Source organism: Glandiceps talaboti, chromosome 15 (genome assembly GCF_964340395.1).
Source record: "Glandiceps talaboti chromosome 15, keGlaTala1.1, whole genome shotgun sequence".
Taxonomy (NCBI): Eukaryota; Metazoa; Hemichordata; class Enteropneusta; family Spengelidae; genus Glandiceps; species Glandiceps talaboti.
The window spans coordinates 23,485,860-23,510,411 of record NC_135563.1 but is presented as its reverse complement, the minus strand read 5'-3'; the positions used below and the strand labels follow the sequence as shown (position 1 = coordinate 23,510,411).

At 35.1% G+C, this 24,552-nt stretch overlaps 2 protein-coding genes and 1 long non-coding RNA gene across 4 annotated transcripts in view; 1 reads left to right on the top strand and 2 right to left on the bottom strand.

Annotated features, from left to right (window-relative positions):
• LOC144446937 (uncharacterized) lies at positions 1–2,841 on the bottom strand. The gene is made up of 4 exons (XR_013481982.1): positions 2,754–2,841; positions 2,358–2,466; positions 1,720–1,834; positions 1–955 (listed from the first exon to the last, which is right to left on the bottom strand). It is a non-coding gene; the product is annotated as an uncharacterized LOC144446937 (long non-coding RNA).
• Positions 2,842–4,122: 1,281 nt separating this feature from the next.
• LOC144446407 (uncharacterized) lies at positions 4,123–14,928 on the top strand. The gene is made up of 7 exons (XM_078136163.1): positions 4,123–4,882; positions 6,163–6,451; positions 9,940–10,096; positions 10,261–10,427; positions 11,501–11,637; positions 12,388–12,554; positions 14,131–14,928. The coding sequence occupies exons 1-7, from the start codon at positions 4,186–4,188 to the stop codon at positions 14,443–14,445; spliced, it is 1,929 nt and encodes a 642-aa protein (XP_077992289.1). The 5' UTR covers positions 4,123–4,185; the 3' UTR covers positions 14,446–14,928.
• Positions 14,929–18,837: 3,909 nt separating this feature from the next.
• Positions 18,838–24,552, bottom strand: part of LOC144446510 (complexin-like) — a 45,739-nt gene continuing 40,024 nt past the window's right edge. For both annotated transcript variants that reach the window (XM_078136285.1, XM_078136286.1), the window contains one exon: positions 18,838–22,637. In XM_078136285.1, coding sequence (XP_077992411.1) covers positions 22,564–22,637 — 74 coding nt within the window. In that variant the 3' untranslated portion in view covers positions 18,838–22,563. The remainder of the gene's footprint in view (positions 22,638–24,552) is intronic.

The following is a 24,552-nucleotide window of genomic DNA, read 5'->3' as shown; positions in this document are numbered from 1 at the left end:
TTTTACACTATAGCAACGAATACTTATAAGCAAAGATACTATACAGTCACAAACAACGTAGGCACCAGATAACTCTACTCAAATTCCTTTATTTCAAAATCTGCAGCTGCAACAGATTTTACATTGACAAATAAATGTTTACTAAGAACTATGGCAACCAAAATGACGTCAGGGAGAAGAAAAGAGAAGAGAAAATAAAAGGATGATAGGCAATAGAAAAGGGATTTGATATAACAACCTTAGTTACGGTAATGCAAGAGATGAGATGAAAACTCGTCAGCATTGCAACCTTTAACTTTTCGCGTTTGTTTACACTGCGCGTCCGTCAGATGGATTTGATGACATCTCCCAGACGCCGAGAATTTGTTGACAGGCCTGAGACTGAGAAGAGTTATAGGGCACCTACGACTCTACGTTGAACGGTACAGAATCTTTTCTGTGTATATATATTGCATGCAGTAACATAAGTTACGGTGATGGATAAATAAACATGAAAGTATGAGAACAAATTTTACCCTGTATAGAATATTAGAAAGAAATCACGTTGAAATTGAACAAGATTTTCGTTCTTAGCAATATGTCGTTCACAGTGTAAGGTGATAATACAATGCTGTGTTAGCATTTTATATTGTCAATTACGAAACTCCATGCATGGTCAATAATATTAAAAATTAAAATAATATTCAGTGATTGAAGTTTAAAAGTTTTTCTTTTTACAATTTACATTCCATTCTTATTAAATTCATTTTAATATATATTAAATGAAGTAATTAAATTGTATAAATAACATCAAAACACTGTTCTAATTAGCCTTGTTTCTAAGACAACAACGTAAGCTTCTTATATGAATTAAAGAAAATGCGTGTTCTAGTCTTCAGAACTTGGTGTCGTCGAAAGTGTCAGTTTCTGGACTCACTGTGTCAAAACTCATGGTTTGCACCCCTTCTTGCCGTAACTGCCAAAAAAAGAAGATAGTTGGAATCAATCACAAATGTTTATACAACGCAAGAAACTGGCAAGAGCGCCCCCAACGACGTGTGTTGTTTCCTTTATGCCATATCACGAGATTACATATGCAATACATTGACTTCATGTACTAGTGCACGTTTCGTTAACAATGCATTACGTGGGCAAACCATGCAGTTTCAGTATAGACATCTACAGGTAAACCCACTTATAGGACCCAAATATACAAGCGCCACCATTAAGCTTCGGAAGATAATAACAGAATAAAAAGGCCGACAACTGTTTATTTTATATAAACTAAAGTAAATAAATATGAATTACAAAAAATATATTACCACTATATATATCTAGATAAGTTGTCCTAGCAATTTGTCACGTAGTGAACATCCAAACGGTAAACCTATTAAATGGTAACTTTAAATTAGAATGCGTCTCGGGACCCAATTTCCCTGAAATAAAGTTCTTCAACTCTCTAGAAATTTGTGGTTCACCGTCTTGTTTTAAATAAAATTGACAATCTTTTTATTTTCCCAAACAAATAAGTATTCAATGGCCGTATCGGATAGTAAAATGGCTTAATTTGGATATGATTCTGACATTTTTTTCAAAAACTCCTGATTTTTCTTGATTTTAACTGAAAATGAATTGAACGTTTTTCAACTTGTTTTTGAAAATTTTCATTCCAAAGCACATACTGTGTTATAGTTAAAGTACGTATAGACTGATTTAATGTATAAGAAGAGTTTGTCTTACTCAGTACAACAGATCCGATATATTCTGAAAGTAGTGACTCCTGGTGGGATACATGTACACTTCATGCATGGGTAGTCTTCATGTTGAATTTTATCAACCAGTGAGCACCCTTCAACTAAATCAAATAGAACGTTATGATTCAAAGGTAAAGTCCGTCCAGTCAGACTGTATTGATTACTGCTATGAACTTAAAGTAAAAGTCCAGTCAGACTTATTTCTGCCTTTATTACACTTGCATTGATTACTGCTATCAACTTAATGGAAAAGTCCGGTCAAACTTATTTCTGCCATCAGTACACTTGTTTTGATTACTAATATCAACTCACATAAAATTGGGTGATTAAATTAAAGAAGTCCTACGGCACTTGATGTGTGTCACGAGAATAACCTGCAAGGGTTTATGGGAAAACCTCATTTGATGACGTCATAATCTCTTTCTCTTAACAAACGCAAAGGGTTATTGGCATTCGTTTACATAAGTAGTTTAAGTAGGTCGGTACAAATTTGCTGTTAGTATAAAATATTTTAACATTGGAACTAGTCTATACTAATCATATACGTAAAGTTTATTAACAAAAGACGGAAACACAAAAATCATCATTTACTCACTTAGTTTATAATATATACATTAAACTTACCTTCCTCGAAAAAGCAATCGGGCTTTTCAGAAACGACCAGGCAACAGAATAATAAGATAGAGATGAGGTAAATGATATTAGATTTCGCCATGTTTACACACAAAGTACTCTGGAAAAAAAGGACGAGTTTGTATATCAACTGTTAATATTATTACACACACACACACACACACACACACACACACATTCAGACACACACACACACACACCTCACACTAACATACACTCCCAACTATAAACAATACACCAAATACTCCTTGGATGGTATTGAATTGAATTTAACCGAATCGAAATTTATTTCCCACACAAGAGTAAACATATAAATAACAAGTGAACATTAACATCCAAAAAAGAAAACGGATAAGAGACGAGAAAATAGTTACTAGAAAATATTACCTTGTTGATATGACTCCAACGCAGTCCTGTTGTCAAAATGGGTATTTCTTGTTCTTCACTTTAATATGATACTCTATCACGTCTGTACTGTACTGTGTTAATTGCATAAAGTCATTCAAATCGCATACAATACAAATTTACTTTGAATTTTTTGTCACTGTGCAAAGTCGACGGTACTATAAATGTGGGTTTACACCGGAAGTGCCCGCATTTTTACTAAGAAAACACATTGAAGACGACAGTTTTAACCCAGAAACATGTTATTTTACTCGTCATGTGTGTTCTCAATTGTAGATATAAACTAACAAACACGTATGCTCAGTTACAATACATTTATGATGAACCAATGTTTACGTAACGCCATGGCCAATTCACAATTTCACCACGGTACTTTTTTATGTAGTATATGATGGGATGTAGATAATCACGAGTGAGTGAGTGAGTGAGTGAGTGAGTGAGTGAGTGAGTGAGTGAGTGAGTGAGTGAGTGAGTGAGTGAGTGAGTGAGTGAGTGAGTGAGTGAGTGAGTGAGTGAGTGAGTGAGTGAGTGGGTGGGTGGGTGGGTGGGTGGGTGGGTGGGTGGGTGGGTGGGTGGGTGGGTGGGTGAGTGAGTGAGTGAGTGAGTGAGTGAGTGAGTAAATGAGTGAGTGAGTGAGTGTGAGTGAGTGAGTGTGTGTGTGTGTGTGTGTGTGTGTGTGTGTGTGTGTGTGTGTGTGTACATGTGTGTGTGTCTTTCAAAACCTACGCAGCCCATATTTCTATGAGCTAAGGGGGTTGCGATGAATACATCTCAGCAAAGATCGCCCATCGAAAATCATTTGTTCCTCTTTGCATCTAGATCTCATACCACTGCCATGTATAAGCTCATCTTCTCATAGCAGATAGTTCGAAATTTTGCCATCGTCGTGACTGGTATCATTGTGCACTGTCGTGCACGCACGTGCATAAGCACACGTTTAAAATGAAAATATTTGCATACAAGGGTCAAATTTCTGTTCTATTTATCATTTAGCCGAGACTTTCTTTTAACAGCACTGACTCACGAAAATGGCACTCTTAGCTCTAGACTTCTGTGAAAATTAATAAGTGTACACTTATGGGTTTTCAATGTTGTTACATTTCACACTACCACAGGTAGGTAGAATTTATTCCCTGATTTTTTTGATAGAAATGGTTATATTACCTGTGCTAAAATGCCCTGTAGTGTCAGAAAGATGCGTACATGCACATGTACAATAGTGTTGTACATGTACAATAGTGTTGAGGGAAAACAAAAGTTAGTTTAACTTTCTCCCAGAGGTGGCGCTCAATTCCGTGAAAACCACCTGACAAATAATCACATGACAAAGATCCTGTCTTCAAGGTCGTATGTTTATTTACGCACGTTGTCCCGCGATTGACAAGCAGCCGTAATATTTTCGCAAACATTCATCATGCTGAGTTTCATACTGTTTTTATTCATTCTGTCTGCATTTGAGGGATGTCCCGATGCTGCTCCATCACCAAATCGCCTCTCTGTGATCGAGAACCGTATTCAAGCAGCATTTCCCACACTTGCTTTTCTAGCTGACAACACTCTGAAGTTTTCAGCCATCCACCGTGATACTGGGAAGTGGTCTGATTGGCTTGACCTTAAGTCACCTACCGGAGTACATATCATTTCAAACCCAGTGTCGATCCACGGTCATAAAAATGAAAGCTTAGTTTATGTGCAAGCGGCAGACGGACAAATCTGGTACGTGCAACAAAACCTGGAACGTGAAATAGTTCAACCTACTTTTACAGAGTGGAAGAAACTTACACCTACTTCAAAAATTCCCTTCGAGAGTGGCGTTAGTTTGAGCGGTAAAGATTCAGTAACAATTGACTATTTTAAAAATCGCCTTGTGGTGTTCGCCCGATCAGTTAGTCAAAATTCAAGTCACCTATACTGGAGTAAAGAAAACACAACTGGTGATTTTCTAGACTGGGTAGAGATAGGAGGTCGTGATGCTCATCTTCACAGCGATGTAGCAGTCGTGTTCAACCGTTTCTCAGGATACTATGAAGCTTTTGCTGTGATGGGGGATGGTAAACCATACCGTACTTGGCAGAGAGATAACAATAAGTGGGCTGACTGGCGACGTCACGGTAGGTTTAGTTGGACACTTTGAGAATGATGATGATGATGATGATGATGATGATGATGATGATACTTTTCTAAAAAACAAATAGGACTGGTCACTCAATGAGAAACAGAAAAAAAACATGGCATTCAAGAAAAAATGGGTGTCTTATTGAGATAGAAAATAGCATGTATATTTTCCGCAAAAAAACAATTTTTCATAAATTTCAAAAACAATATCAGTTCTCACTAGAAAAATAAAACATCACATTCTTACTGCGAAAAAAGCCAACCATACTCCATACACAGCATATACTGTTGAAATGATTTCTGTTGTTTAAAGAAAGTCAAAAATGTAGATATTGATACTTTATGTTTGTGTCATATCTTCCATACAGTTATCTCATAGCAGTATTCTATGGGGTAGCACTCACAATTCTCTTAAACTCTAAAGCTGATTGCAACAAATAAACCAACTTTAGTTTCACTTCACTAAAAGTTTGTTGACCCTATGATGTCATCCTAGTTCACCTCAAAAGAAGTTTGTTGACCCCTCCATGACCTCAGGTCTATTGACTCTTCATTTATCATTCTGTTCATGGTAATTGCTGTCCCAGTACAAACAAACAAGTAAATTGACCTCATCCTTGAAAAGAAGACAAAATAGCTTCTTGGTTCAAATCCAAGAAATTCTTGGTCAGAATGTGCAAAAAATAAGGGTGGAAGATTGAAAATTGCCTACTTCTTTGAACAGTTTATGTAGATATAGTTTGATTGTAGGGCTTCTTCACTTGAATTACCTTGACTTACTGTTTGTTAGGACATCCTGTGTAGAGTGTTCTAAACTATGTACACATTGCTATGTACACATTAGAAGAGACATCAATTAAATATGTTTGTGACACATGTGCAAATGTTTGAAGTATATGTCCCTTCTACTGCCTTTTTTCATAATTTTTATTTCATTTTATATATAATATAACATATTTACAATAAAATGAATACAATTTTCATTAAGAGCAACAAATGTTTACTTGCTTCTGTATTCATTCCTGTCAAGTCATGTGAGTGCAGTGGCTGTGTTAAAACATGATAAAATGTTGTGTTATAGTGCCCTCTGGTGTCCACCAGATATAAAGTGTTCTTTTTTGAATTGTGGATTTGTATCATCCCCATGTGTTTCATACATCATGTGAACATCTGGAAATTTCAAAATGGGGAAAGACAGACCATTTCATAAAATGAAAAGTGAATTGTTCAGTCTTTCTTCGTGAAGACATAAAGCAAGGTTTTGTTTATTATTCAGGTGATACTCAGCCAATGGCACTAAAAACAAGTCAACCTGTCTCTCACCCCAAAAGTCACTCTTTCTTTAATGATGTCTTGGAAGTTTTTATTCTTGGATCTGATGGTCATTTACATCATATTTATCAAACTACCTGTGATAAAGTGGACAATCCATGGGGTTACTGCACCTGGGGTGTCTGGAGTAAAATTGGTGATACAGCACCATCAGGGTCCAAGGTAAACGCATTGACTGCTGGGAATAATATACATAAAGGGAATGAGGTATTCACAGTGGATAGCAAAGGAAGGTAAGTGAAATAAATAACTTTTTATAAGTACGGGTTCAAGTGGCCATATGGATGACAAATGGGTATTTATTTTGGATTTTGAATTATTTTTGATTATTATTTTTTAATAAATGAAAAACAATGTGAAATAACATTATACTAAATCCTTGTAACTCAATAAATTGCAAAACAATAAAAAATGTATAAATTATTTGGTATTGTCTTTACCTGGCATTACCAGAGAGTTGTGTATTGCAAATGTTATTTATTTGTATATGAAAGAACATATTAAAATATCTTATCTGATATATTAGCATAATAGGGTGATGAAACACTTATGTTTGATTTGGAAACAAAATTCATTGTTTTTCTTGTGTTATACTTTCCCTCGATTTTGTACAGATACAGATTGAGTTCAAAGAAAAGTTATATTTTCTTTAAATATTCAATAGATTGACCACGTCATCATCATGGGTGTTCTTCTAATTACTCCCCCACCCCCACTACCCCACCCCACCCCACCCCACCCCCACTACCCCACCCGACCCCACTCCACCCCACTACCCTACCCCCACTCCACCCCACATGAAGGATTAATAGAGTCTCCACATTAACAAATCTTTATGTAATACTATCAGTGAGGGCCACAAACTGATTATATTACATTTGGTAATTTTTTGGCAGACTTCCTTGTTAATGATTGATTGGATGACATACAGTCAAATATCCAAGAAACTCTCTAGTAATTCTAGCATTAAGTGTAATAACAGCACTATCAAAAATTTTCATCAACTTTAAAATTACACTAGTTTTCTATGAATATTTTAGTCATTGCTTTATGTAAGTATTTTCACTCAACTAGTAAACACTATACGAAAAGTCAAATTTACCCACCTTTACCCAACCTTTACCCTAGGTGAGACGCACCTAACCACCATCTCTGTCCAGGGGTAGTACGAGACGAAGTAACACTTTTGACTGTTTCTACAACCCCCAGGTGAGAGATCACCGGGGGTAAATTAAGTCAAAGGTGCTACTTCGTCTCATACTACCCACATTTACACATCCTCTGCCCAAGATTTACCCCGGTGGAAAGATAATGGTCAAATATGACTTTTCGCATAGTGAAAACTTTAATAAACTCAGTTTGTTCAACGGCAAAAGAGACAGGAATAATCTACAGTTGATAATGGAATACTCTCAGTAGTGAATTATTTATGACAAGATAGATAGATTTGATAGATATAAAGTATTAAATATATAAAACTCTGACACCTTTCAGGACATTCAGTTACCCATTATAAACCTGCACCCTTTACTTTTGTACAACCACGTATAACAATAATTCATTTATCAGTTCAAGTTACAGCATACATACTCCCACAAAATTTTCCAAATGTCAAGTTAATTTTCTCATTGTGTTTGTACTTTACTTCCTGCTATTTGAAGTGTAATAGCAAATTTGGTGTAAAACACAAATCAGTCATTTTATGATTAATTGTATTTTCGTTTTTTTACGTACAATTATGAATCAATGAGGCGTCTATAGTTGTAACACAATATATGAGTTAATCCATTGTATGACCTTTAAATGGCGGCATTTCAAAGGTGATCATTCCTGAACAATGACATTTACACATGGAGAGGAGATCAAGTTTGACTTAAAAAATTGATATTTCAAATGTCAAATTGTGTAAGGATATTATGAATTATCAATGCATACATTGATTTAAATATGACATTTGTTTACACTCATTCTGAGTAAGAAATATTTTCATGATCAGAAACCTACATACAACTCGATCATTAAAAATAAACTAATATTCACATTTCCTCTAGCTACCAATACTTCTAGTGATCATTGATTCATAATTTACATGATACTAATTGCAAGCTTAAGTGGTTGCTATGACAACCTTGACTCTTTTCAACTGTTAAGAGTCTTCAGCTCTACTCACTTGTGAGATTTACGTTATATAGATTTCAACCACCTTACACCTACATATACCATTAAGCCTGATTATAACCATAATATAAGTACTTCATTCAACTCACTAGGGATGACTTTAATACTCTTATACTCTTATACTGGCAGATATCTGAATGAAATTTTCTAAAAAAATGCAATGAAATGTAGTTCCATATAAACTGAAATGCCCCCCTACCTACTACCTGTGGTTTTCATTTACACATAGGATGGTAGTTAAATGCCACAGTGTCATGTTCATCCACCACAGTCAATGCCCCCCTACCTACTACCTGTGGTTTTCATTTACACATAGGATGACAGTTAAATGCCACAGTGTCATGTCCATCTACCACAGTCAATGCCCCCTATCTACTACCTGTGGTTTTCATTTACACATAGGATGGTAGTTAAATGCCACAGTGTCATGTTTATCCACCACAGTCAGCGTATGAATTACTCTGCATGTAATTAAACATTTTAAGAACATTCACAACACATTAATTGTCACCGGTACTACCGGTATTATGGAAAAGAGGAAAGTTTGGAAATGAACAGAATACCATGAGCTAAACATACACACTCGTTCAATGGTAATTTTTAGGGTCTATGAAAAGTTTAAATGACATACTGAATTTATGGTCAGAATTCCAACTTTCATCAGCATGTACTAGTACTACATCAAAATCAAGTCATTAAGGACTATTTCTACTGTTCTATCTTTGATGTTTTTATGATAGTTTTGGCTATATTTCTATTCCCTTTTATAATTACTCAAAACATCCTGTTTTAATCACTGATTTTAATGAGTACAAAAATGGAATTGTTGGAGTCAAATGGGTCCTTATCAGATTGTCATAGGTTGTCATAGTAACCAGTTACCTTACAGCAAACAATATTTCCTGAACAAGGCCATGAAAATATTATAGATATGCATCCCATTAAGAACATGCAGAACCAGGGCAGAGTGACATGCTAAATGTAATAGTTATAAATATAGGGACCATATCACATTATTGCAATAGTTCTGAATGCTTAGTTTGTTTCAGGACAGATAAACCATTGCCTGTAGAAAAGTTCACCATTTCACAATGGAACGTCTGAACGGGTCAGCTGTTCAACGGTTGGGTCCACTTCTGTAATCACACTCACTACCCCACATGATTACTCACTATCCCCACATGATGAGTGCATTATATAAACGGAATGAAAGCCTGGATTTTTTCAGGCAAAGTATACATGCACAATAAATAATGATTTGGGAAATGGCTACATAATCACACTGAAAACCATGTTGTTGTAGACATTCAGCATCACAAAAAGTAAAATCCAGATAGTTTCTAGGAAGTCTATAGAATCAGATCCTAAATGGGTCATTGAAGGCTTTAAAAGCACCCTAAACCATGGATAATTTTCAATTATAGGCTTGTATGACCTTCAGTTCAAATGAGCTGAAACCCAAGCCCTCCTACAAATTTAATATGATTTTTGAGTGCAGTAATCTAATTCTGTCCTTTAATCTCATTTTCTGTGTACTTATTAGTTTGTGGCATACATGGCAACTGGAAAAAGGTGACAGTTGGAAGAATTGGGAAGAGGTTGGAACCCCAGGATCCGGGAAAACAATAATATCGCTTCCTTTTATAGCAAATGATAAACAAGAGTGGTGGATGGCATATGTTGTCGACTCTGTCAATCAAGTAAGAATTTATTCAAAATTAAACAGTTTATCTTCTTGTATTAATGTAGAATGCACCTTGGAATTATGATATAAAAATTTAGTTATTTTAAAATCCAATATGGCCACCGAATTCTCTTTCATTATTAGCTATCTTGACAAATAGATTGTTTTATTCTTTGGCAGGTTGCTGTAGTTAAACAGGAGAAATCACTGAATGTTTCTAATACAAGTATTCAGTATGGTAATAATCTGACTGTGTCCTGGTCTATACCAACGGACGAAGCCACAAATAAAGACTGGATTGGAATCTATCCCGATGCTGCCGACAATGACAAATATTTAGATTTCAGGTAATAGCACATATGTTAAAACGTGACTCCATTTTGAAACTGTAAGATGCAACCTGAAAATTCTTATCAGATACAATACTTGTCAGAGCTGTCTGCAACTGTAACTAATTTTGCTGAATAATTCTAAAATTGTCCTCATATTTATCAACTCCAGAAGAATCTATCTTAATTTTATGTTTTGAAAAAACTATCGGTGTAGTTGCAATAAGGTGACATTTGTCTGTTTTCTGTAGGTATGTACAGGGAACTATCGGTGTAGTTGCAATAAGATGACATTTGTCTGTTTTCTGTAGGTATGTACAGGGAACTATCGGTGTAGTTGCAATAAGGTGACATTTGTCTGTTTTCTGTAGGTATGTACAGGGAACTATCGGTGTAGTTGCAATAAGATGACATTTGTCTGTTTTCTGTAGGTATGTACAGGGAACTATCGGTGTAGTTGCAATAAGATGACATTTGTCTGTTTTCTGTAGGTATGTACAGGGAACTATCGATGTAGTTGCAATAAGATGACATTTGTCTGTTTTCTGTAGGTATGTACAGGGAACTATCGGTGTAGTTGCAATAAGATGACATTTGTCTGTTTTCTGTAGGTATGTACAGGGAACTATCGGTGTAGTTGCAATAAGATGACATTTGTCTGTTTTCTGTAGGTATGTACAGGGAACTATCGGTGTAGTTGCAATAAGGTGACATTTGTCTGTTTTCTGTAGGTATGTACAGGGAACTATCGGTGTAGTTGCAATAAGGTGACATTTGTCTGTTTTCTGTAGGTATGTACAGGGAACTATCGGTGTAGTTGCAATAAGATGACATTTGTCTGTTTTCTGTAGGTATGTACAGGGAACTATCGATGTAGTTGCAATAAGATGACATTTGTCTGTTTTCTGTAGGTATGTACAGGGAACTATCGGTGTAGTTGCAATAAGATGACATTTGTCTGTTTTCTGTAGGTATGTACAGGGAACTATCGGTGTAGTTGCAATAAGATGACATTTGTCTGTTTTCTGTAGGTATGTACAGGGAACTATCGGTGTAGTTGCAATAAGATGACATTTGTCTGTTTTCTGTAGGTATGTACAGGGAACACAAAACCCAAAGAAGGATCCAGTACCAAAGGGAAGTGTAACAATGCAGTCATTCTTACCAGATGGGAAATACAATGTCAGATATTTGGTGAACAGACAGTTTCTCAACGTTTTAAACACCGGTAAGTTTGATGTAGATTGTGACCTTTTAAGAAGCCTTGTGACCCAGGTCATGACGTCTTTTAGTGTTCAAGATAATATAATACATGACCTTATACATGTAGTTGACAAGTGACTCAAGCCATGTCCTTCTATAGGTGTTAGTAGTCTAGACTTATACCTGTAGAACGTTTGCTACGATATCTATCCATGTTTTCTACAATACCTGTCCACGTTTTCTAAGATCACTATCCTCTCCACATGATATAGTCAAACTGACAAATTCAATCACCGAAAATCTGGCTAAACTGACTTCGGCAAGGGAGAAGAGTACATGTTAGTAGTAGTCCATGACAGACCATAGAGGGTGTATGGACAGACTGACAGGAAGTTGTAATTGGTTACTTTATTCAGACAATTGCTCATTAATATTCAATACAGTTGTTTTGACGTTTATATCAAAATGTCAATACCATTAAACATTGCTGTCAGGGGTAAGCACAGAATCTTGTGGTAGAGTAACTGAATTTGACCATATGGTGGAGATGATCGTAGTGATCGGAAACTAGGTGTCAATGACCTGATCATGAACCTAGGTGCACCCAGTTATGATGACATTATATGTACCCATGCCAATGAATCTGTACTTCTTAGATGCTCAGTACCAAGAAATTATGATCTTTACTTTGGTCAGAAAAGATTGTTTCTATTTTGAGTCCGAGATGTGACTTCTTCTTCTGGCATAATGACTTGAATTTCCACATATTTTCCAGATGTCCGATATTCCAATGGATCAAGGGAAGCAACCTGGATACAGCTGTACAAGGGATTAGCAGTAGGTCTGGGTACCAAGAACACTAACCTAGTAGAGTGTGTAGAGGATGGTAACAAAACAGTGGAAACGTTCATCCAGTCTTTTGAAGCATTTGAAAACAGAGAGGTAATTAAGATGGGGCTGATGTATAAAAAAGATTCTGCCAGGAAAGGAAGAAGAGTGCTGATATATAAGAAAAAGTGCTTTGGGGAGGATGGGGAAGGGCTGAGATATATATATATAAAACTCTTTCAAGCCCTATTGATTCAGTATTTGCATAATTTTTCAACTTTATTCTTGTTCATCAACAAAACTATACTATGGTACGAAAATATCTGAATTCATATTAAGTGTGGTTATGTAAAATAAATAATTATGCATGTTCCTGATAATGTTTCATGGAGTATGCCCTCTTGTGGTGACTTTATGAAAGCACCAGTCAGTGGATAGACATCTCAGATGTTTTATTGCTAATATTAACATGATTAACAGTAGAATAAAATCAAGCCAAAGGATATAGCAATTAATGGAAGCCTTATATCAAAGTTGGTGTGGGGTATAATGAGAACTGATTCCTTTGAGAAGAGATTTAGGAGTTGAAAGTTCTGATCAAATCTAACAAGAGTGGACATGTTGTGGAGTCAAGATTTCCATCACATATCAGATGTTGTGAATGCATTATGCCCCAAACCAAATCTTTGTTTGCTTACTGCATAACAGATGACTATCAGAAATTACTTTTAGTTTGCCATGTCTGATGCTGCTACAGATCAAGATAATGGTTGGCATGACAACAACCTATTTAGATAGATTTACAGTTTCAGTCCAAAAAAAATCTAGGTTGCTCAGGATAAATATTCAGATGAGTGTAAATTATTCTAAAATTGTTTGTTTTTGTTTTGGAACATTAGGATTTGACGACTGAAATTTGCAATTTTGGGATTCAAAAAACCAAAGCGATTTAGTAGTATGTTCAATACATTGCAAAGGTTTGAAAATAGAAGTTGAGATAATTTAACAAAACCCCAAGGCATAACAATGAATTTTTTGGTCATACAAAAATTATTTTTTATTTTAATTTTTACTGAAAATACAAAAGAATATGACAGAACTGCATGACACATGAGTGCAAGTGTAGCAAACTTAGGGTATTTGCATGACTACTTGCTGTGTTCCCTGCCCTGTGCCCATACTTTCACAATTGTAGCGATAGAAAACACTGCAAGCATGCATGAGTACCAATAGCACTGAGTACCCACAGTGACACTCACATACAGCATATGGGCTTTTGTTATTATTACATAATTTGTTTTATCCAAAACAGCGAATTTCCATAAAATCATTGTAATGTGCAATCATGCGATTTGTGTACAAGGAATAAAAAAACATACTCATTTGAATATAATTTGCATACAGGTATGCAGTAATGCTTTTGGTATCACACTCTAGTGCAAATATCACTAATGTACACATGCACCAGTGCAAGTAATCACTGGTATGTATGATAATGTAATAACATTACGACAAACAATAAGTATAACCAAACAGGGAGTGTGTCAGCTGAAAACACATCATTTGACACAGAACTGAGTTTCAATAAACTGGCACACACAATGTTTGATATAAAATGTCAGTACATTCATCAGTGTATTTTTTATTTAGTTTTTTTTTCATTTATCAATATTTTTTGTGTCTTTTGCAGGTTTACCATGGCTTACACCTTCTAGGCCTAGCATTGGAAGATGTAGCCAAGACACTGGTGACTTGTCTGGAGACTGATATTGCCAAAGCCATGGAGAAATTCATTGCTGATCTTATAGCTTGCACTGAGGGTGACTGTCTCAAATTCACTATTGATCTGCTGAACGAACTTCTGATTATATTATACGAAGATATTTATGAAATATTTGGTGATATTAGAGCAGCATCAAATTGCTTTAATTTGGTTAAAGCCTATGAACAGGGTGGTTTATGTATTGGTAGAGTAGTGCAAGCTTGTATTTCATTGCCCAAATAGTGGACTAAAGATACAGGTTTGTATTTGGATATTTGTGAGTACACCATTTAGTCATTAATGTTTTCAAGTAGTTTTAAATCGGTCAAAAAGTAGTATGGATCCAGTTTCTCTGATTATTTTCTGGCAACAAATTATATTAAGTTTTGTAGAAATTGGTTAAATTACATATAATTACTTGTCTGATGTCATATTTCCTATGATGCCTTGTCATGTCGTGGTACATCCTTTCTGTAAAATATTTTCGGCAGCTTTTATAAAAGTCAAATATTTACATGTGAGAATTTGTATCAGAAAATTCAATTTTATTAATAAGCCATATTTCCAAAAAATAGTGTGAGATATTTAAAAGAAATTTGTTGCGAAGATGTGCCATGTGAAATTATTAAATATAAAATATTAAATGAGTACCCAGTCCCAGATCTTACAATTTTGAACAACTCAAACTGAAAGGTGAACTTTTTGTTCTGCAAATTTTTTGCCAATTGTGATTAAAATTTCTTTTTTTTTATAAACTTACAAATGTCTTGTCTTGTTTTGGTTTATTGTGTGGTTCTGATTACACTCAATTTTAGATTATATATTTATTTATTGTTTTTTCATATGTGAGTGTCTACTTCAGGTAGTTATGTTTTCTGTTGTTTTCCATATGGTCTCTGTGTTATTGGTTTCTTCCTATCAGATGTACAGCCATTACAGATTGGAAGAACAGTTTTAGTGTTTTTTAAAGTTGATGTCAGTTTTTGCATTCACTGTTTCTTGTGAGACTTCACAATTTTTGCGATTTTATTATTTTTTTCTTGAATACGTAAAAAAGTTTAGGGTCAGCAGTGAAAAACTAGGTGGGATCGGGCAACCGGAACCAAACAATTTTTTATAGGCCTTAGGAAAATCAGTAAAGTAATTTTCATCAATTTTACATTGTGCAAACCTCTCTAACATAGAGTTGTGAAAACTGGTAATTGTGCCATTACAAGAGGCCTGCTGTACACTTGGGCAAAGCAGTCTGGGAAACAAGCAAAGTTAGAAGCTTCATATAATTCTTGAAACAGTAGCCTCAGCATCGTTTGGGTCAATATTAAAGAGGTGTCACAACTTTTATTGTTTCCCAGAATTGCCCAGTGTACAGCAGGTCTGTTCTAACTTACTTCTAAGCCATTTTTAGCCATTTTTTCTAACTTAGAGAGGTCGCACAATGCAGGATTGGATTGTCTAGGTCCCCTAAGCATGCAGCAATGCTGTTATGAAATCAGATTGATTGTTTTTTCCTGTTTTAAGAAGGATTTTCCAACCACATTGCTTCCACACAACAGAGGAAGGACATTTCTCCCACAATACTACCATGTGTGACATTCACAGCAAGGTTCAGTAAACAACATTCTCCTAACTATAAACTTGCAGACCACCAGGAAGATTACAGGACTATGTAGGTGTTCTCTCATGTCAATTGCCTTTATATGTGTATGTTTATATCCAGGCAACTGTTAACTGTAGGCTTAATTCATTTGCTCTGATGTAGTGATTCTTCTTGTCTCACTGAAGGAGGTCTCCCTAATTAACAGCTTGTAAAATCAGACAGGCTTCCATTACTTTATAATGTACTTTTTCTGATTCTTGGTAACCATAGAGATTATGGTTTGTTGCTTGAAGGGCTTGGCTGTGGATCTGTATTTGGTTATTGTCTGAGGAAAACAATGTTTGAACCTTGATATTTATGGTTCAATCCTTCATATTAGCTGAATTTATAACCATTGCTTGTTTACTAATATTGATAGTATGTGTGATGTTCATAGTAAACAAACTATGTAAAGAATCGTAATTCTGGTACAATTTCTTGTTTGTCAACAAATTACATAATGTTGGATATTGAGAGATTTCTGATCACTGAGTATATTGATAAATTACCTGAATAGATTTGAACATAAGTAAAATATTGAACTCAAAATTATCAAATATATTCCAATTGTAGCTGTGTTTTACCTGACATCTATTTTTGGTCATCATTTTGAGATTAAATTGTAGAAACAAGCAATTTTCAAACATTTCAAATGAGTAGAATGAGTGCTGAGAGTCACAGTCCATGGTTTATTTAAGAACCTAGACCATAGATAGCATTTCCAGGCACTCTGATAGTAAATTGAATGAAAAATCTTTCTTATCCCACTTTGACATGTATATCTAACAGATACATTATACATTTCAGTCAAATTTCTATAGCCATTTTCCAGAGCAATATTGTTTTGTTCAGTTAGTAGCACTGAATGACTAAAGCACACCACAGACTTTGGTGAACAAATATTAAAGTTTTGTTTTGAAACAATCCAGGCTGGAGGCTTGGTGAATGTCAAGTGGCAAAGAGTTGCATAGTTTGAGGGTGACATATGAGAATGAACCACCTCCATAGGTGTCTGGTTTCTAATCTATTGTTGTAAGAAGATTCTTGTTTGCAGAATGTAGAGTGTGACTCGGTGTGTATTTTTTTATTGTTGTATAATTTATAATAATGCGATGATTCTGATATGTTGCCATAAAATGTAAATTATTGTTCATTCCAGCAAAGGTACAGCAACAAATTCATCAAAATATAAGATAGAATTGGTCAAATAAAGACCTCATGAAGATGTTTTCATTTTTACAACAGTTGGTTAAAGGATTGTATTGTATTCACTTTATTTCTGTATGTTATTTTTGTATGTTTTATGGTTGCTATGCCATGTTGTTATGCCATTGTTGCTATGTCATGGTTGCTATGCCATGTTTGCTATGCCATGTTTGCTATGCCATGTTGTTATGCCATGGTTGCTATGCCATGTTGTTATGCCATGGTTGCTATGCCATGTTTGCTATGCCATGTTGTTATGCCATGGTTGCTATGCCATGTTTGCTATGCCATGGTTGCTATGCCATGGTTGCTATGCCATGTTGTTATGCCATTGTTGCTATGCCATGGTTGCTATGCCATGCAATCAAGATTGTAATTACAATATGTTATACTATTTATTGCATGCTAGACACAATTTATTTTGTCAATAACCCACATTCCAGTAACCCCCACACACACCCACACACACACCCACACACACATATATAACATGACATTCAATACAATGCTATTGCCTAAAGCACTGCAGAATATTATGTACAATGTAGTGTAATAATGCTATAAGTTAGCATTATTCAATCTCCTGCAAACTATAAATATGTAGCTCAAACTCAATCCTGTAATGTCAAAGTGTGCCATTGGAGAAGGGGGTTATCAGCTTGTCAGCTAATCTAAGATTTCCTGTTGGAACATACAATCGAAATCGAGTTAGTTCAATCAGATACAGAGGTGCAGCATGATTGATGATTTTGAAAGTGGTTAGCAGAATTTTGAATTTGATCCTTGCTTCAACAGGAAGCCAGTGCAAGTTGACTACATGTAGTACTGGAGTGATGTGATCAAACTTGCGTATACAACTGACAAGGGCAAGGCGTGCAGCAGCAATTTGATGTCTGTAGACAATTAATTTGATCTTCAATTTAATATTCTGTACGAGAGACTGTTACAATAATCAAGGTGGTACATTACAAATGCATGGATGGATTTTTCTGTAGTCTTTCCAATTCTGTGCAACGCGAAATAACCATTTCTGCATATTTGGCCAATTTGATTAGACATGGAGCCATTGCTATTAAGAATCACACCTAGATTAGGAAGAAGTGATATTAATCTCACTATTTAGCTCTGCTATATGGGATTTTAGATGTGAAGAGAAATGAACAACCTCAATCATCTCTTTGGCATAGTGTTCATCATGACATCATTAATTTACTTTATATGTGAGATGTAAGTTGGAGAAATAAGTTTTTTGATTGTTTACAAATGGACATCAAGCATGTATTGACAGTACCATCATTCAGTAGTACAGAGAAGTATAAGTGACATAAGGGGCCTTGTCACTATGAGTTGAAAGATGAGTAGTCACAAAACCATCTGGATGAATGAAGAGTATTGAGAAATAATATAACTTCCTCAAGCAAAATTTATGAAAACCCGGGAAAAATAATGCAGGTGATTTTGATATTTTGAGCCCTACAGAACTATAGTTATGTTGATGCATGTTGTCATAGAATGACAAAGACATAAATTCATATTTCTTGTCCAAATGCATTCAACTTGGCTTGGATGAGGTTCAGCAATTAAATGGATTGAACTGTTTATAGTAAAAATTTGATGTTTTTTTTTTTCCAGCGGGCAATAATTAATAAAATGGTGAAAGTATAACTACTGTAATAAGATTATCTTTCACACACACACACACCTCCTTCACTCCCTCATAGCAGACACTGGACTAAAATAACAACACACACACGGTTTGTTTCACTTTTCAATATATTATTTATATTTCTGGAGATCAGATGAAATTTCTAACATGACAAATATTACAGAATTAATTCAATATGAAATGGGAATAAATAACTTACATTATCTATAATACAAGTACATTTGGGATTCCCGTACATACGATAAATACAAAAATTTCACATTTCACAAATATACACAAGACTATCGACTTCATGCTCCTTTATTTGTCATAATCAGCTATACACACAGTAACCTGTTTTATAATGTTTTCCTTTTTTTTATTTATATGTTCTATCTCGAGTCTTATAAGACAAAATTGAAAAAAATGACAGTTAAGCAGGCAGGAATGATTTTCTTGATTCGAAAGATGGATATGGTAAGGTCAATCACCTTTCAGGATTGCAGCTGCTCAACAGAAGTTGTTGTCATGGAAACATCCTTCTGTTCAACTGCAAGGCAATTAGCATATTCCAAGCATTTCTTTGTATGCTGTTTACCTACAACACTTCATACCATGGTAATTATCAAGTTTGAATGATTGCAGCCCTCAAAGTTTGAGAATTGCCTTGTGAATGAACCTCCATGGTCAATGACGACACACTTCTTACCCATACAGTCACCAATACTTGAGTGCAATGATGAACAACACCAGTATCATATAACCATCACAGTTCACAATATTGGTAATTTTCATAGAGCAGCAATATCTGGTTTATGCCATGACATCCAAATATCCAAGCTGCCTATTAAAAGCATTTTCATTGGCTTATCATGTGGCTATGCTAAGCCATCAGCCAATTGATACTCAGTATACAAACTGAAAATCTTCTGGTAAGCTCTTCTCTCCCAGATCCTTGATTTTTGTCAGACTTGCTCAAATTTTTCCTGTGGATGATTTTTTTTCAGTTATACAATAAAACATACAAGAACACAAAATTATGAACTCTGCATGTCAGTCATAGCAAAAACCTATCCATGAGAACAGAAATTGAACTTTGACATGACCTCTGAACTCAGTATTCTTCTAAACCTCAACCTCTGAATATTGGTCAAATTGTTTTGAAAATTGACCTAATGTTCAGAAAATAGGGGTCTTTCAATTACTCCCCACAGCACTGTGAAAGTATGTTTACATCTGTCAGTACAATCACAGTGTGATGTGAGACAGTTTTGATTTCAGTTGTTCTAGACAGTATAGTCTACTTTGGAACAGTTTTATAAAGTTGTGTATTGTACTTGAAAGATGTAAATGTAATGCTTAATATGGCAGTTTGAAATAAATATAACATGATGATGTAAGACAAACTTCATTCAACCATTTTTATTTAAATTTGTTATAAATGAGGAAAGAAAAGTGACACACGTAGGAATTGAACCCATGTCTCCTGAACACTAGTCAAGTGTCAGAGAGCCAGAGTCATTTTTATTTATGAAACTTTTCAACATTTATTGCAAATTGTGAGCATTAAGAAACAAGTCAAGAATCTCATCAGTTGAGAAGTCTTAATAAAAAAAATCACAGGAAGAAAATGAGCAAGTCTTAGGAGTTTGCTGTTATACAAGTGCCCTTTCTCTGTTTTCTAGCACTCTGAAGGTACTGAAAAATCTAGGACAGGGGTTCAACGCAATGGTTTCATGAGTATTGTATATCCTCTTAGTACACAACATTGAAAGAGCCAAAAGCTTGTGAATAATGTGTGTGTAATATCTCACACCACAATTTATCCTGTGGTCATAACATCCACAGTATAACATGATTTGCACGAATTCTTCTGTTTACATGCTTACAATTTTCCTCTAGGCTACAATCTGCATTATTCATAACATTTTAAGTACTGTACATGACACAACACAACACAACACAACACAACACAACACTGGACAGAAACCTGAATGTTGAAAACATCAAAACATAAACAAGTTATAATATACGAAAGTAGGAATAAATTCTGGGTAGAATCATGCATATACAGTATTCTGATACTAGGCTTACATCTAGTTATCAATTATTCAATAACACTAAAAGGTTGCATACATTTTTATACTCTAATATTTCAAAACCGAGAGACCTTTCTGGCGCCAAATCCTCCATTGGAAATGTTGTTTTTGTCACCTTTAGTATTGTGCTTGGAATTTGACACTTTTGCAATAGATTTTCCCCCAAATCCTCTCCCTGTAGAATTATCTGATCCACCATGGCGTCTTGAAAGATGAAAACCTGTTGATACATACAGTGGCTTTCCCCGTTCTCCTAAGTTGATATAAGCTACTTTCTAACATGAGAACCTAAACCTGTGTCACTTTTTGAAATTTAACACTTCAACACAAATACTATTGTTGGATTTTACACCTCTTGTCCAGTGTTTTTGTTAGGGGTGTGAAGTCAGGAAAATCCCAGAGTTCCTCTATCATTTTACAATACAAGACTGTTCCTGTTCCTATGAGAGTTCAATATTACAGGAAACTTTTAATTTTATCCCTTTTCCCTGCTTGTTCTTCAGTACTCAAAAATTCACAACAGAAAAGGCATCTCTGCATTAATTTCACAAACGCAATTTTATATTTCTCCACCCTAATATAAAATAGGAAAACACAAGACTTAATACTTCATAAATACTGTCACTGACTGAGTAACTAAATTCCCTTTTTTGACTGTAGAACATTCAGCTAGAGAGGTCTCCCGGTATTATAAATGTAAAGTCTCATATATAACTGCATATATCTAGTTGTGTTTACCAGTAGTTTTGTTGCTAGTTCACTACGTGGACCAGAAATTGAAACATTCTCATTCAAAGATTAATCAATGTTTCTACATGTCCTACAATCATGATATTTCACACTCATATTTATTACTCGAACAGTTCAACAACGAAAGACATTTTGGTCCCAATTTTACAGAAAAACAAAAATCTGGTAACTTGACAGAAATAAATTTGCTTGTTTCCATTTCTTGTTTTTTGTATTGGGCAGGATAGCCCTGAGTACAAACTAAAGAAGGAACACTGTTATTGGTTGACAGAATGGTTTGATATCAATGAATCTTAGTACATTCCTTCAAAACAAAACCACAAACGTAGTAAACCAGATCTTATACTCTATAAACTTGTACATTGCTATATATTTATCCACATGGATACTGTTATAGAATCTTGATTGTAGAGGCATGTCAATGATATTTATTTCATTACAAGGGATATTTTCAACCACTGCTCATCTCCAAAGATTAAAACTCAACTTTCAAGATGGCCGTGCAGTAGAACTGCTATAACAGCAAAGATTCACAACAGAAAATTCCTTGGATTCTCTTAATGTTGATTTTCCTTTAAAATGTACATTACTGACCATTTCCTAGTCTGGCATTAAAACTGCTTATTGTTTCAATATGTCAAAATATGACATACAAAATTCTGCTAAAATCTGATGCTCCATCTTGTTGACAGAAGAAGAAAACTAAACACAAATCTGTGGTTTAAAGATCAAAATAAACATTACAATACAATACAAGATGGAGCATATAGCTTTTAACCTTGATTTTTGGTACGATTGACATGGCAGAAAAAGAGTGTGACATTAACAAAATGAAAGTAAACTATGAAAACACTACAAACATGCACATTAGTTCTCTACTTTAAGACAACATTTTGAACATAGTGACTTCACGCTGGAGTACCTCTGTTAAGTTCCCATTTCAATCCCAACCGTCCTCAGTACAGCAAACCTCAGTTTCCCGCCTCCTCTATTCATTCAATCATTTTTTCATGCATTCCATTTCCCTATTTCCATAAGCTGCTAAGCTTGTCTGTGATTGGTGTAAAGTAACCTAAGACCTTGTCCACAATGCCTTCCTCTGAAACAAGCAAGAGAGATAAGCAAAATTTTACCTTATGTTTTTTTATGGCAGAGTTTAGAAAGCAACAGGGCAATCATAAAGGCAACTGACGTACCAAACTATTGGATGTTTTTGATCACATTTGATTCTCGATCAAGTATCCTGATGACCATATTTGGCAATGAAATTTGCATGTGACCGTATTTGGCTTAAGACCATACTTGGCATATGACCATATCAGGTACTACACCATTTTGGAGTGTGTATTTGACCATATTTGGCCATTTATCTTTCTTGTCTTTGTTTAGTTCAAACAGCGGTAGACTTTTTTCAGTGGAGACTTGAACTTCTCAAAAGCAATCGACTTATTATCAAAATGTAGTAAGTGCCAAACAGGAATACCAACACATGATAAATATTTTGTAGTTGAAATTTTGGCATAAAAAGCACTTTCAAATTAATATATTGATTACTGTAAAGATAGGGCATTTCAAAATCAATACTTTACACACTTGCTTGTACTTTAGTTGTCTACATTTTTCCTCAAGATATATATTTGATAACTTCGATAAGTTTATTAAGTGAGTAAGTACTTGTAACCATAGTCTCTCTTCTTGTACTTCTCTTTTCAATTTCAATAATTGTACACTTCACAGAGAGAATTTTCAAATGATGGTAAACTTAGTCAGTCAGTTGTTTTGTCATCCTGCCATGTTCTTTCTTTTATTCAACACAAAGTGCAAGTCTTCTGAGCAATGTGGCAAAAGTGCTGACACAGGTGGGTTAAATCACAGACAAAAAGAACAGCAAAAAACAGCATGCAGGCAGTTCAAACACAACAGATACAAGTGGCAGATACAAGTGCAGTAGGGTGTATGCAGGTGGGTAAAATGAAAGCAAACATTGGCAGGAAAAAAGGTACAAGCAAACAATGAATCAATGGAGGTACATGATAAATGATAAAAGTTAGCATTATGGATTAGGTTTTAGTTGTAATCTACTGGGTAAGAGGCTAGTTTACACACATCACAAAACCATCTAAGCAGCTACGGATATACTACAACATTTCTGTATGAGTAGTTGACAACCCTTTTTTCTCATACACAGCTCAAATTTTTGACAAGTACAATTTTTACTCTCCCCCACATTGTATGACAAAAAAAAAAGTTATACTCCTGCTTGTAATTGTAATAATTACCCTATCCCCACTGCTTCATAAACATCTCATTTCATTGGCCATAGCCTTTTAACAAATGGCTGCTGTGATCTGCTAAAAGTATTGATGATTTTTTCAAGCTCCCCATCCCACAATCTTTGACATACATGTGGTATATCTATGAGAATGAATCTACATCTACAGGTTTCTCTACCTCTTTATTACATCAACCATATCTCTTACAATGCTATAAGTATATCATGTTTTCCATGGACATATATACCTTACAAGGCCTAGTAATTTTACCACTTTCCAAAAAAATCTGCATTCCACAATTATAAACAAGGATTTTTTTAAAAATCTAATATTTTGTTTGCAAACAAACATATGATGTTAAATGTTGAGCCTCTAGAGAGTTGGTCTTGAAGGTTAATAGTTACAGTGTATTGTGTCCATGAAAACATTTACATGGCCAAAAGTATGTCACAGCCATGACAGTGTATTCCAATAACATGTCACGGCCATGACAGTGTATTCCAATAACATGTGACGGCCATGACAGTGTACTCCAATAACATGTCACGGCCATGACTGTATTCCAATAACATGTCACGGCCATGACAGTGTATTCCAATAACATGTCACGGCCATGACAGTGTACTCCAATAACATGTCACGGCCATGACAGTGTATTCCAATAACATGTCATGGCCATGACTGTATTCCAATAACATGTCACGGCCATGACTGTATTCCAATAACATGTCACGGCCATGA

Bases quoted from the DNA above. Each gene is read 5' to 3' on its own strand.
- LOC144446407 (XM_078136163.1), top strand. From the start codon at position 4,186: ATGCTGAGTTTCATACTGTTTTTATTCATTCTGTCTGCATTTGAGGGA. The intron at 10,097-10,260 runs GTAAGAATTTAT...ATTCTTTGGCAG, and splicing joins TTGTCGACTCTGTCAATCAA to GTTGCTGTAGTTAAACAGGA. The intron at 10,428-11,500 runs GTAATAGCACAT...TGTTTTCTGTAG, and splicing joins GACAAATATTTAGATTTCAG to GTATGTACAGGGAACACAAA.